Consider the following 16960-nt stretch of genomic DNA (forward strand, 5'->3'; position numbering starts at 1 on the left):
AGAGAGAGAGAGAGAGAGAGAGAGAGAGAGAGAGAGAGAGAGAGAATCCCCAGCAGGGTCCACACCACCAGGGCACAGCCTGATATGAGGCTCAATCCCCTGAACCGTGAGATCATGACCTGAGCCAAAATCAAGAGTTGGATGCTCAACAGACTGAGCCACACAGGCGCCCATAATCTCAACCAGAAAACAGAAGAGGAGAAAACCCTTTCCAATTCAGTTCATGAAGCTGGTCTTACTCTGGTACCAAAACCAGACAAAGACCATTTTATTATTATGTGTTTGTTTCTTTGTTTTATTTAGTTTGAGAGAGATAGAGAATGAGCATGTGAGCAGGGGAAAAGGATGGCAGGGGGGATAGAGGAAGAGGGAGAGAGAGGGAGAGGGGAGGGAAGGGGAGAGAGGGGGAGGGAGGGAGGGAGAGAGGGGGAGGGAGGGAGGGAGGGAGAGGGGGGAGAGAGAGAGAGAGAGAGAGAGAGAGAGAGAGAGAGAGAGAATCTCAAGGAGGTTCCACACGGAGCGACACAGGACTAGATCCCACGACCCTGGGATCATGACCTGAGCCAAAATCGACTCGGACACTCAACTGACTGAGTCACCCAGGTGGCCCAACAAAATTTTTTTTTTTAAAGACAGAAAAGAGGGGCGCCTGGGTGGCTCAGTTGGTTAAGCGGCCGACTTCGGCTCAGGTCATGATCTCGCAGTCCGTGAGTTCGAGCCCCGAGTCGGGCTCTGTGCTGACAGCTCAGAGCCTGGAGCCTGTTTCAGATTCTGTGTCTCCCTCTCTCTGACCCTCCCCCATTCATGCTCTGTCTCTCTCTGTCTCAAAAATAAAATAAATGTTAAAAAAATTTTTTTAAAAAAATAAAGACAGAAAACACTACAGACTATATCTCTCATGAACATAAAAGATTCTATTTTTTCTTTTTTTAATGTTTATTTACTTTTGAGAGAGAGAGAGAGAGAAACAGTGTGAGTGGGCAAGGGGCAGATTCTTTTTCCCTTTAATATTTCATCTTTAATTTCCATCACACTAAACAGTCTTCAAAATTGGCTTTTAATGGCCACCAGTACTCCATTGAATAGATTAAACTAATTAAACTTAGGTATTCAACCTAAGCCCCTTTCCCTGCCCTCCCTTTTTGTAGATTACTGTCAAATTCTCTTTTTATTTCTTATATATTTATTTTTGTATTTTAGAAAATATATTTATTTTGACAGAATGAGATGATATACAACAGTGCCTAGATCACCCCCAAATTTACTGCCTGGTCCATGACCCCTCAAGCCCAACTGACTTTCTCTCTTCTTTGCAGAAAAAGAATCGTATTTGGAACAGTTAGACCTGGGCTCAAACACTGACTCTGGCTTTTATTTGTTGTGTGTATTGATTTATTCTCCCTTAGCCTTAGTGTATTCATTGGTAAGATGGACAGTATGATGCTTAAGTGAAAACACAGTGACTAAAACATGTAGATACACAAAAGTGTCAATTCCTCAAAATTTGACATAATGCTCCTCTTCAAAATATTTTCCATAAGCATAGGCTTATAAGTTAAAGTACAACTTCTACCTTGCGCTGTATACAAGTATCAGTTTCAAGTGGATTGCAGATTTAAATGTAAAGAGCAAAACTAAAATCTTGCAAAGGCAAACCTTTTTAATTTCAATGTTTATTTCTTTTTGACAGTGAGAGAGACACAGAATAAGACGATATCCAAATGGTCAATAAACATATGAAAAGGGTTCTGTCTCATCAGTCATCATCAATGAAGAATTAGAAATTAAAATCACAAGGCAATAATACTACAAAATACCCATCAGAATGACTACAAATGAAAATAAAAAATAAACATTGGGGGCTATGGAACAGAACTCTTATACACTGATGGCAGGATTGCTCATTACCATAATCTCTTTGGAAATATCTACCAAAGATGAACATTTGCAAACCCTATAATTCCTAGTTATCTACCCAACAGAAATGCATACCTATGTTCCCCCCACCACCCACCCAAAAAAATTCTCATAAAAAAATGATGCTAGAATGTTCACAGTAGCATTTTTCATAGTAGCCCCAAATTAGAAATTATCCAAATGTTCAAGAATACAATGGATAGGGGCACCTAGCTCAGTTGTAGGGCATGCAACTTTTTTTTTCTTTTGAGAGAGAGAGAGTGAGACAGGATGTGAAAGCAAGGGAGCAGGGGAGGGGCAGAGTGAGAGAGAGAATCTTAAGCAGGGTCCAAGCTCAGCACAGAGCCTGATACACATAGGGCTTCACGGTGGGGGGTAGGGGGTGGGGACTCGATCTCATGACTGAAAGATCATGACCTGAGCTGAAATCAAGAGTAAGCCACTCAGGCACCCCAGGGCATGCAACTGTTAATCTCAGGGTCGTGAGTTTGGGCCCCATGAAGGTATAGAGATTATAAACATACATATATAAAACCACATTTTATTTTTAAGATTTTATTTATTTTTATTTTTTTGAGGGGGGGGGGCAGGCAGAGAGAAAGGGAGAGAGAACCTGAAGCAGGCTCCATGCTCAGCACAGAGCCTGAGGTGAAGCTTGATCCCACGACCCTGGAATCATGACCTGAGCAAAAAATCAAGAGTTGGATGCTTAATTGACTGAGCCACCCAGGCACCCCTAAAGATTTTAAAGTAATCTTTACACCCAAAGTGGGGCCAGAACTCACAACCCCGAGATCAAGAGTCACATGCTTTTCTGATGAAGCCGGCCAGGCACCCTTAAAACCACATTTTTTAAAGAAAAAGTAGAATGGACAAATTAATTGTGGTATAGTCATGCAATGGAACAGTATATAGCCATGAAAAAGAATGAACTACTGTACATGCAACATGGATAAATGTCCCAGAAATGTTAAGCAAAAGAATTCCAACATAAAATGTGTTCCACTTATAAATGATTCCACTTATATAAAAAGTATCAAAACAAGCAAACCTAATATAGGCTTTAGAAGTCACAATAGTGGTTACCCCCAAAGGATGGGGGTAGGTAACAACTAGAAGGGGGAAATGACTAGAAGCAGGAGCTTCTGCGGTGCTGGTAATGATTTGTTTCTTGATCTGAATGCGGGATAGAGGAATGTGTCCAGTTTGTGAAATTACTTGACTGTACATTTATGATCTATGTACTTTTCTATATATATGTCATCACTAAATAAAATCTTTAAAAGGAATTAAAACTCCTCATGGTATTAAATCCCCTCAGGATTAGGCCTATCATTATCTATACCACATAACATGTGGACATCGCCCACTATCCTACCTGTACCCTACACTCTAATTATCCCAAACTTTCCTGATCCTGTTGTACCCAAATCTACATCTCTTTTGTTGACAAGTCTTCCAATGTAATACATGTTTCACCACCCCATAAATGCACATGTTGTTTTCTCTTTCTAGGTCCCTTCCCCTCCCTTTCCTCTTTGGAGAATTCCCAGCCTGGGCATCCTTTCTCTACGGGTTTTACCCCAGCACTCCTCAGTCAGAGCCTCTCCCTGCACCCACTACACCCTATACTACACTATAACACTGACCTCATTTCTTTATAACTACTTATTTATGCAACTTCCCCAGTAAAATCATAAGCTCCTTGAAGACATGGCTAGCTTATTTAGCACAGTGCCTGGCTTAGAGTAGGTTCTCAAAAAATACACACTGAGGAGTGCCTGGGTGGCTCAGTCGGTTAAGCATCGACTCTTGAGTTTAGCTCAGGTCATGATCTCACAGTTTATGAGTTTGAGTCCATCGGGCCCTGTGCTGATAGCACAGAGCCTGCTTGAGATTCGATGTGGCCAGTCCAAATAGAGATGTTCTGTACAAAGACACAGTACAAAAAGATCAAATAATTTCTTTTTATGCTGATCACTTGTTGGAAGGATAGTCTTTGCCTATACTGGGCTAGACGAAATCTATTATTCAAAAAAAAATTTTTTTTTCAACGTTTTTATTTATTTTTGGGACAGAGAGAGACAGAGCATGAACGGGGGAGGGGCAGAGAGAGAGGGAGACACAGAATCGTAAACAGGCTCCAGGCTCCGAGCCATCAGCCTGATGGCGGGGCGCGATCGTGACCTGGCTGAAGTCGGACGCTTAACCGACTGCGCCACCCAGGCGCCCCTATTCGAAAAAAATTTTAATGTAAAATTTAAAAATACAGGAAAGATGCTCAACCTCACCAGTAATCAGGGAAATGTAAGTTAAAACAATGAGTTATCGGGACACCTAGTCGGCTTAGTTGATTAAGGACTGACTTCGGCTCAGGTCATGATCTCTCGGTTTGTGAGGTGGAGCCCCCAGTAGGGCTCTGTGCTGACAGCTCAGAACCTGGAGCCTGCTTCTGATTCTGTGTCTCCTCCTCTCTCTGCCCCTCCCCTGCTTGCCCTGTTTCTCTCTGTCTCTCTCTCTCTCAGAAATAAACATTTAAAAAAAAATTTTAAAAACAAACCAAACAATGAGTTATCTTTGGAGAGAATTTCATTAGACTCACATATTTAAGAAGGGTGAGAGGAAGCACGCAGAGGTATTGTTCATGCCAGCATTGTTTGTAATGGCTAACCACTGACAACAGCCCAGATGGTCCACTGATAAGAACATGGATGAATAAACTCTGGCGTATTAGAACAATGAACTAGTATTCAGTTGTGAAAATAACTGAACTACAGCTTCATGCATCAACATGAATGAATGATGCATGAATCTCCAAATTAATGTAAGTTTAAAATTAAGCTACAGAAGGAGCACCTGACTGGCTCAGTTGGAGGAGCACAGGAGTCTTGATGTTAGAGTCGTGAGTTCAAGCCCCACACTGGGTGTAGATACTTAAATAAATAAATAAATAAACAAACAAACAAACAAATAAATAAATAAACTTAAGGGATGCCTGGGTGGCTCAGTTGGTTAAGCAACTGATTCTTGATTTCGGCTCAGGTCATGATTTCACGGTTAATGAGATTGAGCCCTGTGACGGGCTCGGAGCTGACAGCATGGAGGCTGCTTGGGATTCTGTCTCCCTCTCTCTCTGTCCCTCCCCTGCTCTCGCTTTCTCTCTGTCTCTCTCTCTCACAATTAATTAATTAAAAAATAAACTTAAAAAAAAAAAAACTATAGAACACAGACAATACCATGAATGTAAAGTTCAGAACATGCCAAGCCAAGCACTATATCACTTGTGCATGTGGGAAAAGTATAACAATAAGCAAGGAAATAAACACAAAATTCAAGACAGTGATCACTTCTTGAAGGAAGCAGAGGGTTATGAACTAGGAGGGATCCCAGGGGCTTCAGAAAGATCGGTAATGTTCTATTTCTTAAACTGAGAGTTCAGTGCAGAGCTTTCCATTTTATTGCTTATGCTTTAAAACTTCCCATACATACAAGCCTTCTTTCTTGCTTTTCATAAAGCAATGTACTTTTCTTCATGTAAATCCTGCAGAAATATCATATTTAGACCAACAGATTGGCAAATAGTAAAGATCCTGATAATATCCAGGATTGGTGAGGGTGCAGAGAAAAAGAGTAATCTCATATATTGTTAGAGTGTAAGTTTATACAAGTATTTTTGGGAGTTAATTTGGCAATATTAATGAAAAGTGTTTGTATATTTTGTAAACCCTTTGACCCAGTAATGCCACTTTTAGGAATATGCTCTATGAGGGACACCTGGGTGGCTCACTTGGTTAAGTGTCTGACTCTTGATTTTGGCTTAGGTCATGATTTTACAGTTCATGAGATCAAGTCCCAAGTCAGACTCCCGCACTGACATCCCAGAGCCTGCTTGCGATTCTCTCTCTTCGTTCTCTGCCCTTCTCTCTCTCTCTCTCTCTCTCCCTCTCTCTCTCTCCCCCTCCTTCTCCCCCCCAATCAATAAACAAACATTTTTAAAAAAGGAATATGTTCTATGAAAATCCACACACATTTGTCCCAAGATATATGTGTAAAACTGTTGACTATGATACTGTTTACAAATAGTTACAAACTGGAAACTGCATAAGTACCCTCTAGTAGAAAAGTATGGATAAAGTATCATCCATACTCCGGAATACTACACTGCTGACAAATAAACTTCTACGAACTGACAGAAAATGATCTTCAAGATAGCACAGAAAAAAAGCAAGTCGCCAATTCATTAAAAAAAATGACTTCTTATTTATTTAACTACACAATATGTACATTCACAGTAATTGCCAATTCCTATATATAACAATTACTATGTACTGAGCCCTACTGGGCTCTGTTCTAAGGGCTTTATATATACTAACTCATGTAATCCTCACTATAAAACTAGATGGTAAATATTATCAACATTCTCCTTTTATGGATGAGAAAACTGAAGCACAGACATTAATTATCTTGCCTAAGGCCATATACCTCATAAGGGACAGTCAGGATCCAAACCCAGGCCCTGTGGCTCTAGAGTCCTTGCTCCCAACCACCATGCCACAGAGCATTTCCAGAATACAAGTACATGGAAAAAGCACTGCACTTATACACATTAAACGAGAGACGGACAGGGGAGTAAAGGGACCTTCAGTCCATACTTGCACAGTGTTTTAAACTTTAGCAACAAAAATGTATTTGTGCAGCACCAGTCTCATATGTAAATGAAGAGAAGGCAAGAAAAAGTGCTAAACTTGGAGTTGGAGGTGGGGTCTGAGTCCAACTGACACCTATTAATCCTTGAGCAAATCACTTTATCTCTCAGGGCCTCAGTTTTCTATCTGCAAAATAGGAGTGATAATAACCTACCCTGCCTACGCTTAAGGCAGGGTAGGAAGATATGTAAGATAGCGTGAAAGTGCTTTTCAAACCATAAATCTCTTCACAAAAGTGAGACAGCATTACTTTTCTGAGGAGCCCCGGGGAGGGTGGGGGAGCCCAATTGTCTAAATGAAGCCCTTGAACAAATCTAGATTTCTCTCTGGCACCTCAAGCCCCCAGAACCAGAGAATCCAGTCTGCAAGGCCACGAACCTCAACCCACAGCCCCAGCCCAGAGGCCAGGAGGAAAACCCGGCCCTTCTCTGGCGCCTTTGGTTGTCTTCTGGAGCCAGAGTAATCTCAGGGCTGTGAGCAAGTTCCGGGGAGCTGGAGGAATGCCCCAAAATGTCTAGCAGGGTAGTCCCACTGGGGACTCCCTGAAAGTCATGACAGAAGTAGAGCCTTCTTCTCTAGAGAAAAAGAAACAGCTAATCACAAGGTAAGCAGCCTCTAACCTTATAAACATTCTTGGGGAGAAGCCCAGCCACCTCCAAATTACAGGCAGCCTCTCACCTCTGTTCAAACAAATCTCCAGCTGTGAGTCACTCCTCAGTGCGGGGAGGGGATAAACACATAGCTGAGGGGTTAGAGATCAAGACACTGGGGAGAAATGATAGGGAGATAGAGAGGGAGGCCCCAGAGGTTCTCACACTCCAGGCTCCTGTGGAAAGGGGCAGATCTGTCCAAGATCTGTGGATGTATGGGAAAATAAGCTTCCCCTGCTCCCACTCCCCAGGCTGCTCTGGCGGCCACGAGAGATGGGTGGCAGGTGAGGGTCAGGGTCTTTCCAGGAGGAAGTAAGCACAGTGGAGATCATCCCTGAGCTGGAAACCAGCATCCTCAATACGTCTGCACTCTATAAACCACTCCCCCATCACCTGGTCCTTCAGTCCTGTCCCCTCTCCCACCTGAAATGTATGTGGTCTCTCAAACCACTGCAGGTTTGAACCTCAGGGTTCCCCTCTGAGAAATGGGAATAGCCAGCCACTTAAACACGGGTTCCCAAGAGGCCAGGACAAGGAAAGACCCGGAATGTCAAAGAGGGCCAGATGGGGGTGGTTGGGGCCTCCCCTCTCTTGGCTGAGGCTCCCAAGCCCCTCCACTAAGAGGTATGTGGCAGCCTTGGTCCTGCCTTCTACAGGGCTCTCAAGCCCAGAAATGGCCTTCTGTTGAGTATGACACAAAGAATTATTCTCGCTCCTCCCCACAGATTAGCCAACAAAACAGGTGTCTGCCTTTTGTCTGGCTACCTGCCCAGAGGCATGGGCTGGACAAGCACTATGCAGAGGGCTGATGGGGTGATTGGGAGGTGAAACAAGAAAAAGGATTTAGGGTGGTACCCTAAACAGGGCAGCCCTTCTCATCACCCGGACACCCAGCACAGGGAACCACTGGGGCCTAAGAGGCCTAACAGTGAGTGTGTACAAGGAGGGAGGTGGGCTCCTGAATGCCCAACTCTGAAGGAGATACCCTTTTGCTGAGCCAGTCTCTTTTCAGGAAACCCACTAGGGGCTCAGCCAGCCTGGAATGAAGGGGCAGTTCCTCAGCGCCCCCTCCCCTCACTTTTCATTTTGTCATTTTTTTGCTTTTGTGCCCCCAGATCCTAGAAGACCATTTCCTTTTTCTTCCTTCATCTACCCATCCCCATCGTACCCTATATTTCTTCTCCTCCTCCTGCCTCTGCTGGCCAGACTTAAATCTAGGCCACCAGCCTCCTTAGCACATACCTCTTCCCCTAACTAAACCTCCCCACCCCGAGGAAACAAAGGTATTTCACAACTCTGCATTGTGACCCAAAGAGGCATGTACCATAATTACCAGCAGGCGGGGAAGCTCATCTCACATTCTCTGAGCACATGTGTCTGGAACCAAAACCATCTGGGTGAACACCCCACCTCCCACCCCAGAAAAATATGGGCAAACGCTGGCGCTAAATGCCAGGTGATTGGGTAAGCCTCCTATCCCAGATCCCCTGGTAGAGCTCAGAATTCCCCAAATTCCTGGCAGGCTTGGAGACGTGAGCTATAGTGCTCTGGAAAGTAAGAATCTGGCAATGAATGGGGAGTTGGAATGGTGTGAGGAGGAATTTACAGGGTGAGATTGGGCCAGGTGTCAGGAGTGGAAGCAACAGGCAGCCACCAAACTTGAAAGGTTCCTCTGCCCGGGAGCTTCTTCCCCACCCTGGTGTCAGAGAGACAGGGTCTTCACCATTTTAGACTTTATTCATTCCTTTGGAGTAAGCATCAATGACTCCAGTGGAATCCTCTTTCAAAATGCAAATATTCTGACCCAGCAATTCCACTCCTAGGTATGTCTCTCCAAGAGAACTTAAAATATATTTACTTACAAAAATTTGTAAGTAAATTGTTCACAACAGCATCAGTCATCATAGACAAAAAGCAGAAACTACCCAAATGTCTACCAACATTTATCCATGAAGAACATATCTGAAAATACATCCATACAAAGGAATATTATTCAGCTATAAAAAGGAATGAGTAGCTCAGTCGGTTGAGTGTCTGACTTTGGCCCAGGTCATGATCCTATACTTTGTGGGTTCAAGCCCCGCATCGGGCTCTGTGCTGACAGCTCAGAGCCTAGAGCCTGGAGCCCGCTTCGGATTCTGTGTCTCCCTCTCTCTATGCCCCTCCCCCACTCTGTCTCTCTCTCTCCCCAAAATAAATAAACACTAAAAAAAAATATTAAAAAAAAAAAAGGAATGAAGTACGGATTCATGTTACAACATGGATCGACCATAAAAACATCATGCTAATTGAAAGAAGCCAGTCACAAAGGATCACATATTATATGATTACATTTACATAAAATACCTACAACAGGAAATCTCAGACAAAGAAAGGAGACTAGAGCTGAAGGGGTTGGGAGAGAATGGAGAGTGACTGCTAATGGATCAGGATTTCTTTATAGGTAAAGAGAATGTTCTAAAATTGTGTTGATGACTGTATAACTCAGTAAATATATGAAAAGCCACTGAATTGTACATTTTAAATAGGTTATTTGTGCAGTCCATGAGTTATACCTAATTAAAGTGGTTACAGAAAAATTAGGCCCATAGTAAGCCTTCAATAAATCACAACTTTAGTTTAAAAAAAAAAAATTTTTTTTTTTTAAAAGGAATGGAGCTCAGGAAAGACTTTGGTATTAAACTAACTCAGCTTCTGAGATCCTAAATTAGGCATAACACCTAGTCCAGGGTAAAGACAAAGGTTCAGACGGTAGGTGATGAAAAAATTCCAAATCCACCCAGGCATTGAGAGAAACTCTCTAGCCAAGATTGATCAAGACAAAAAAATTAGAGAAGATCAAAATAATACGAATATTCTAAGGAAGGGTAACACTGATAGATTACTTAAAATCCTCTTACCAAGGGGCCCAGAGCATCATAGGACACCAGCTGCCTGACCCATGAGTCAGAAAAAGAAGGAGGAGGAAAGGGACCTAGAGCAGGATGCCAAGATACAAACGCTGACCATCACTCGTCTAAAACCTGTCCTAGCTGAGTTGGTGCTAGCAAAGGTTACTCTGGGTAAGAGAGTAGTTACACTACTACAGGCCCCTTCGCATCCTTAAGACCCTCCACTGGTACAAGAAAGGGGAAAGGAACAGATAAGAATAAATATTAACATAATGAGAAGGAGCAAACCTTGACCAGACCAGAGAGTTCTCAGACTCTCCCTCCATCCCTTGGGCAGGGGTCTCATGAGAGGCTAATACAGTCTCCTCTAAGCCATTAAGTAGAGCAAGCAGAAAATAACAGCCAACATCTGAGCACTTACCATGTGCCAGGCCTTGTGCTTAATGTTTCACATGCATTATCTTATTTAATCCTTATAACAACCTAATGAAGAGGGTGAAATTATTATCCCCACTTTACAGATGAAGAAACCAAGATGCAAGAGATTAAGTAATTTACCGAAGTGATCCTGGGCAAAACAAACATCAAAGCCCTGACTCCAGCCCACTATAGGGTCAGATTCCCAGGACCAGGCTCTTAACCACAATGCTATTAACAGAAATCATAGTTTAGCCAAAAATTGTTATGTAAATACACTGGGAGGATGGGAGAAGGGAAAGGGAACGTGTAAGGAGTGGGAGCATAAACTTTTCTAGAATTCCTACAGCAGGAAGTCAACAGACGTCTAAAACTGACAAATCAAGAAGTATCACTATAAGCATATTATTTAGAAACAAGGGGGGTAAACCCCAACAAAAGAGGTAAGAGTTGAAAGTGGCTACTTCCATGGGGCAGGGCTTGGGGTAGGAACCTGCCTGCTATGTTCTTTTAAAAAGCCTTTTGATATTATTAGATCTTTTAGAAATCATGAACATATATTCCTTTGATTGAAAAATGATTTAAAAAGAAAAAGAAAGAAACCGAGATCATTCGAACCAAAGTCCAATGTAGTGAACATCTGCTGTTTTTTTGTTTTTTAATCTTTTTTTTTTTTTGAGAGAGAGAGAGAGAGACAGAGTGTGAGCAGGGGAGGAGCTGAGGGGAGGGAGACACAGAATCAGAAGCAGGCTCCAGGCCCTGAGCTGTCAGCACAGAGCCCGACAAGGGGCCCAGACTCACAAACCGTGAGATCATGACCTGAGCCTAAGTCAGATGCTTAACCGACTGAGCCACCCAGGTGCCCCTGAACATCTGCTGCTTTTGCCACACAGTTTCCATCCTCCTCTACTGATAAGAGCACTTGGGCTTTGCTTTGGAGAACCTCTCTCCTTTCCTGGGTAAGCTGGTGCACCTGTCCGTCAAGGACCTCCACAATGCCCTGGCCAAGGCAGGTGAGGGGCCAATGATGCCCTCTTCTTGGGATCTTGGGTAGAACTGCAAAAAGGTCTGGAACCAATTCACCCACCTGTAGAAACCCTCCATTAGTTCCTTCCACTTATACAGACCCGGAGTCACACTTTTTTTTTTAACTGAAGTACAGTTGACACACAATGTTCTATTAGTTTCAGGTGTACAACGTAGTGATTTGACAACTCCATATAATATGCTGTGCTCACCACAGTGTGGCTACCATGTGTCACCATACAATGCTATTATAACACCACCACACACAGGGAACACTTCACCAATTTGCGTGTCACACTCGCACAGGGGCCATGCTCATCTTCTCTGTAGTGTACCAATTTTAGTACATGTGCTGCCAATGTGGACAGCCTTGGTTCACATTTTTTTAATGTTTATTTTTGAGAGAGAGAGCAGGGGAGGGGCAGAGAGAGAGGGAGACACGGAATCCGAAGCAGGCTCCAGGCTCTGAGCTGTCCGCACAGGACTGGCATGGGGCTTGAACTCGCCAACTGTGAGATCATGACCTGAACCAAAGTCTGACGCTTAACCAACTGAGCCACCCAGGTGCCCCTGGCTCACACTTTTAAAGCTTTCCCTTAATTTCTGTGAGCTGCCCATTTCCTTCTAATAAATTCCTCTTCTGCTTAAGTTAGCTGGATAGTCTCTGTTGCTTACAACCAAAGGAACTTAATGCGAATGTCTAATAAAAATGTCTGAGGTTTGTTTGTGCTTCTCCTTGCCAGCATAACTCACTACAGTGGCTTGCAAGCTTCTCTGACCTAAAACAAATTTTACCTGAAGATCTAATAAGCAGACACATACATATATATAATGTGTATACATACATATAACTGAAACTAAACTTTTGCCAAAAATGTCCACTGTAACACTGTGATAGCACTAATTCTATTTCTTTTTCTTAAAGGACCTTATTTAGTTTAGAGAATTTTTAGATTTACAACAAAATCAGCCAGAACATACAGAGATTTTTCATATACCCCCTGCCCCAACATATGCATAGCTTTCTCCATTATCTATATCATTCACTGGAATGGTACTTTTTTTTTTTTTAAACCAAGGATGAACCTACACTGACACAACATAATCACCAAAAGTCCATCATTCCCCTCAGGGCTCACTCAAGTAAAGTGAATGCCGTACATTCTGTGGGTTAGGACAAAAGATAAAGACTTCTATCACAGAGTTTTTTCACTGCCCCCCAAAAATCCTCTGTGCTCTATTCATCTCCCCTCTATGCTCAAAACTCCTGGCAACCACTGATTTTTTTGTTGTTGTTGTCTCCACAATTTTGCCTGTTCCAGAATGTCATCTAATTGGAATCTACTTATTTGCTAATGCTCGGGTCCAACCCCCTAAGTTGATTTCAGGCCTACTGGTCATAGTGGCGATCTGCAGTTTGAAAACCACTGGCTCACTGCACCTGCTCCGTCTGCCTCCAACAACAACAATCCAGAGTGCATTAGCCATGCTTCCATGTCCAAGTGTGATGCACCAAGGCACACAGCCTGGCTGGTCGGGAAACACCAACAGAGTCCCAGGGTCCTGACTCCCACTAGGACACACTAGTTGGTTAAGTTGTCTACACTGCTGACACAAGGAGACACATCCATTCATTTATATACTTATCCACTCACTTTGCACATGCACTGAGCACTCACTCGATGGTGTGAACATACACTACAGCCTCCTGGTGACTGTCCAAAGCAGTAAATTCTATCTTCAGGCTGGCTCAGAGGAGAAGAATCCCAAGACAAAGCCTGTCCCCGACTGATTGTTTACTACTGCCTCCCCCTCCGTAAGAGCTCAGGAATGTCTCCAAGAACAGATACAGGCAATGGTCATTTCATTCACACCTTTGAAGTAAAATACCTCTCAAGTCCAGCCTAGGAAAAAAGAATAAAGGGAATTTCTGTCTCCCCTTGTTCTAGAAATCTCTGATTAGCCTCAAACTAATCCATGGCTGGAAACTGACTGAATTCCTTGCTCACTATTTTCCTACTGACTCTTTCTACCCCTCGAGGCAAGCAAGAAAATATCAAAGGACAAAAGAATATGTCAAACTCATTCTGAACAGTACCAACATCTTGGTCTTAAAATCTTTCTGGATCTCTTTTTCACAGCAAGCAAAAAGAAGCCCAGCACACTCCTTTCCTTTATTTTCCTCATACTCTTTCTCCCTGCCTCAACCATTCCAAAACAGTGAGCAAGAGAATGGAGTAGGACTTGGGGCTGACACAATAGATGGATTTCTTCCCTATCTCTTGAGTTCCATAGCTGGGGGAGTAAGAAACTACAGAAAATGAGGGACTGGGCTTGGGCAGTAGCCAGACCTGAAATATGGCAGAAACACTAACGGACTGGACAGAAACGGAGAGGGGACTGGGAACACAACTGACGGTCTGTACTTGAGATGAGAAACTACTCTAGGGAATTGTTCTGTGAGGAAGAGCCATAATCCAGGGGCCTTAGCTCCCCAGGGGGCATGCTGGGAGTGGAAGGGAGCAAGGGAAACAGATACAGAGTGGAGGGAGGAGGAATGGAGGGATACAAACTCCCCATCACCTCGGCTCCATTTCACTCTCACCCACAATAGCTTGAAAAATGGATGGAACAGTACACACCCGTTCTGGGTCAAGTTCCCTAGCAAAGCCTAGAAACATTCAGACACAAGTTACCCTCCTCGGTCAGTGAAGAGGGAAAATCATATGGTCACCCGAGTGAGGAGAAGAATAGGGACCGGGAGCCAAGGGAGTGAGGGCAGCAAGGCAGATGTGTTAGCCCTGGGGAACGCCCCTCTCTCCCCCACCCTCACTTCTCCGGAAGCCCTCGCGTGGGTCACGACCCTTCCCTTCTCAGCCTAGGTTCTAGCATCTCCCTCATTCCGGAGTCTGGAAGCTGGACACGTACACAACGTGAATAAAACAGTCCCAGGAAGCCACCGATCGGCCGATGGGGGAGGGAAGCCAGGAGAACTGCTAGGGGAAGGAGAAATCCGAGCCGAGAGGTGACCCCCAAGCGGAGAGCCCTAATTCCCTCCAGCGAAAGGTGGCGTTCCGGGCCAATCTCGGCGTGCCTGGCGTCCTACCACCCCACCCCGTCCAAGCCCTGGGCTGCACTCTGTCTTCTTACGACCACCAAAGCACCAGTAAATTCTGTGAAGGGCCTCTGAGGCCATCAGGACCCACAGAAAAGCCTGAGGCCCTCGTCGGGGACCCAGCCAGGACCCACAGAAAAACCTAAGCCCCTCGTCGGGGACCCAACCAGGACCCACAGAAAAGCCTGAGCCCCTCGTCGGAGACCCAACCAGGGCCCACAGAAATGCCTGAGCCCCTCGTCGGGGACCCAGAGTCCCAAGAGCGCAGGGATCCTGTCTCGGGAGCTCATTTCTCCTCCCACCCAGTCCACCGCCCGCAGGACGCCCGAGTAGCGCGCCCTGGAAAGCCGCGCGGAGTCGCCGGCAGGAGCCGCAGTGTCCTCCTAGAGGGCAGGTACGCCCGAGTCTCCGAACAGCCTTCCTCCCGCGAGCCCTCGCGGACCCCCGCTGCCCGCCACCAGACGGCAGAAAAAAAGAGGGAGGAGCGCGGCGAGGAGCCCACGGCCCCCAGCCGGCCCCAGGTGATGTCAGCGAACTCGGCGCGGGGCACGGGAGGGGCGGGACTGGGAAGCGAGGATACCGGGAGGGGGAGGCGGCGTGGCCGCTTCGTCTTACCGCGGTCTGCCCCTCTGGGTGCACGTCCACCAGGGTACACCAGTTCCGCGTCCCGTTCATCTTACTCCCGCGGCGGTAGCAGCGCGGACACCCACCCCCCGCCCCGCGGTCCAGCTCCTACTAGGCAGGCGCGCGCGGAACCGTTCCCCTGTATAGGCGCGTCGGGGGCGGGGACTGCTAGTTGGTTACGCCCCAAGATGCCGTTCGCCAATGAGAGTGAGCTAAAGAGCAGGGTGGGCGTTTACCGAGAAGCACCGGGACACGCCCACCGGCCCTCGCTTAGATTTACATAAAGGTGGGGCTTGGAGGCTACCTGAGGCTGCTTGACTGAAATTTTGTCCAGCGTTGCGTGGCTGTACCTCAAACATGCATTAGTCTTGCACTTCTCTCCTTTCAACTACAAGGTCAGTGTTGGTAAAAGAGAATCACCCTGTCTGCCCCTCAGAGGATAGTTGGGGAGTTACTGAGAGTTACTCTCAGAGTGTAACTGAGAGTTACACTCTCCTCTCCCCATATATAAGGCTACCTTAGTGTAGCTGAGCAAACCTTTCCTCCATCACCGTAGAAATGCAGGCACCAAAGGCCAACTCACTCAGACTGGCCTAAGCCAGTCTGGCAGGTGCCCTGCCCTGGCAGGAGGCCCAGGCCAAAGTCAAAGCCAGCTTGGCTCTGGGTGGGGCTTGTTTTGTAGAAGCTATTATACTAAAGCTGCCCTTATATGGTCTGGAAAGGCGGGACACGTTGCCTTAAAAGGATTTTGTATTCTTGAGAAACGATGAACCTCAACTTCTCCAGTGGCATTTGCTCCCAAAGCCCAGACTAGCATTTTAAGGACCTAGAGGAGAGGATGGACAAGGATGGGGTCTCTTCCAGCCCAGCTTCTCTCTTCAGGTTGGCAGCTCCCCTGGGCTGTGGTCCACATGGAAAGCACACGGGAGGTCTGACCCACTCAATACCCCTGAATTTGGCAACAGGCTCTGATGAACAGCTAGGTCCCTCTTCAAGGCAACACAAAAGCAGGAATGACAGAAACTTTGCTACCTCCCAGGTAGGGACTGAGTCCCATACCAGGTGGGAAGGGATGAGTGACTTTGTACCTGGGAGGTGAATGGTGGGGCTATCCCTGGGCCCCAAGGGAATAAAACGCAATTCTAGTCTGTCTCTTTTAACCTTCAGAGATGGCATTTACTGGCCTTCTATTCCCAGAAGATTGTTTAGGAGAGAATGGAGGTGCTAGAAACATAGGTTCCCTGGGTTCCATCTGACCTGTTGTAAAGGCCTCTAAAAAGTGAGGTAAAGAAAAGCCCAGCTTCAGCCTCTAAATTCTAAAATTAAAATGGTTTCTTCATAAAACAGACCTCCAAATAAGCCAGGAAAAAGAATGAGAAGTCAAGGATTTTGGTATAGATATATCATTTTAATATTTAATTTAAAATAAAATCAAGGCTGGATTCATTTGGGGGAAAATATCTAATTTGCAGAATAGAAGTTTTGGGTTTTTTTTTTAATCGTGAAATTATAAGTCATTAGTGAAAACAGCCTTCTCCCTCCCCCAGGCTCCTTACAGAGCCTGCTTAGGAAATAAGAGAGGTGAATCATCTCCCTTACCTCTTCCCCACCAGG

The 16960-nt window shown here is 45.2% G+C and overlaps 1 protein-coding gene and 1 non-coding gene across 11 annotated transcripts in view; both read right to left on the reverse strand.

Annotated features, from left to right (window-relative positions):
* The window catches only part of TUFT1 (tuftelin 1), a 49711-nt gene extending 34238 nt beyond the window's left edge, over nucleotides 1–15473 (reverse strand). For 4 of the 10 annotated variants that reach the window (XM_040461169.1, XM_040461171.1, XM_040461170.1 and 1 more), the window contains exon 1: nucleotides 15338–15470. In XM_040461169.1, the coding sequence (XP_040317103.1) occupies nucleotides 15338–15397 (60 nt within the window). In that variant the 5' untranslated portion in view covers nucleotides 15398–15470. Of the gene's footprint in view, nucleotides 1–15337 lie in introns of all 10 variants that reach the window. The other 6 variants (XM_040461172.1, XM_040461167.1, XM_040461166.1 and 3 more) reach the window with 4 other exon arrangements.
* Nucleotides 11869–11973, reverse strand: LOC121021108 (U6 spliceosomal RNA). Its single transcript, XR_005786432.1, has one exon. It is a non-coding gene; the product is annotated as a U6 spliceosomal RNA (small nuclear RNA).
* Nucleotides 15474–16960: the final 1487 nt, after the last annotated feature.

This window comes from Herpailurus yagouaroundi, unplaced genomic scaffold (genome assembly GCF_014898765.1).
Source record: "Herpailurus yagouaroundi ecotype Mexico unplaced genomic scaffold, PumYag 254, whole genome shotgun sequence".
Taxonomy (NCBI): Eukaryota; Metazoa; Chordata; class Mammalia; order Carnivora; family Felidae; genus Herpailurus; species Herpailurus yagouaroundi.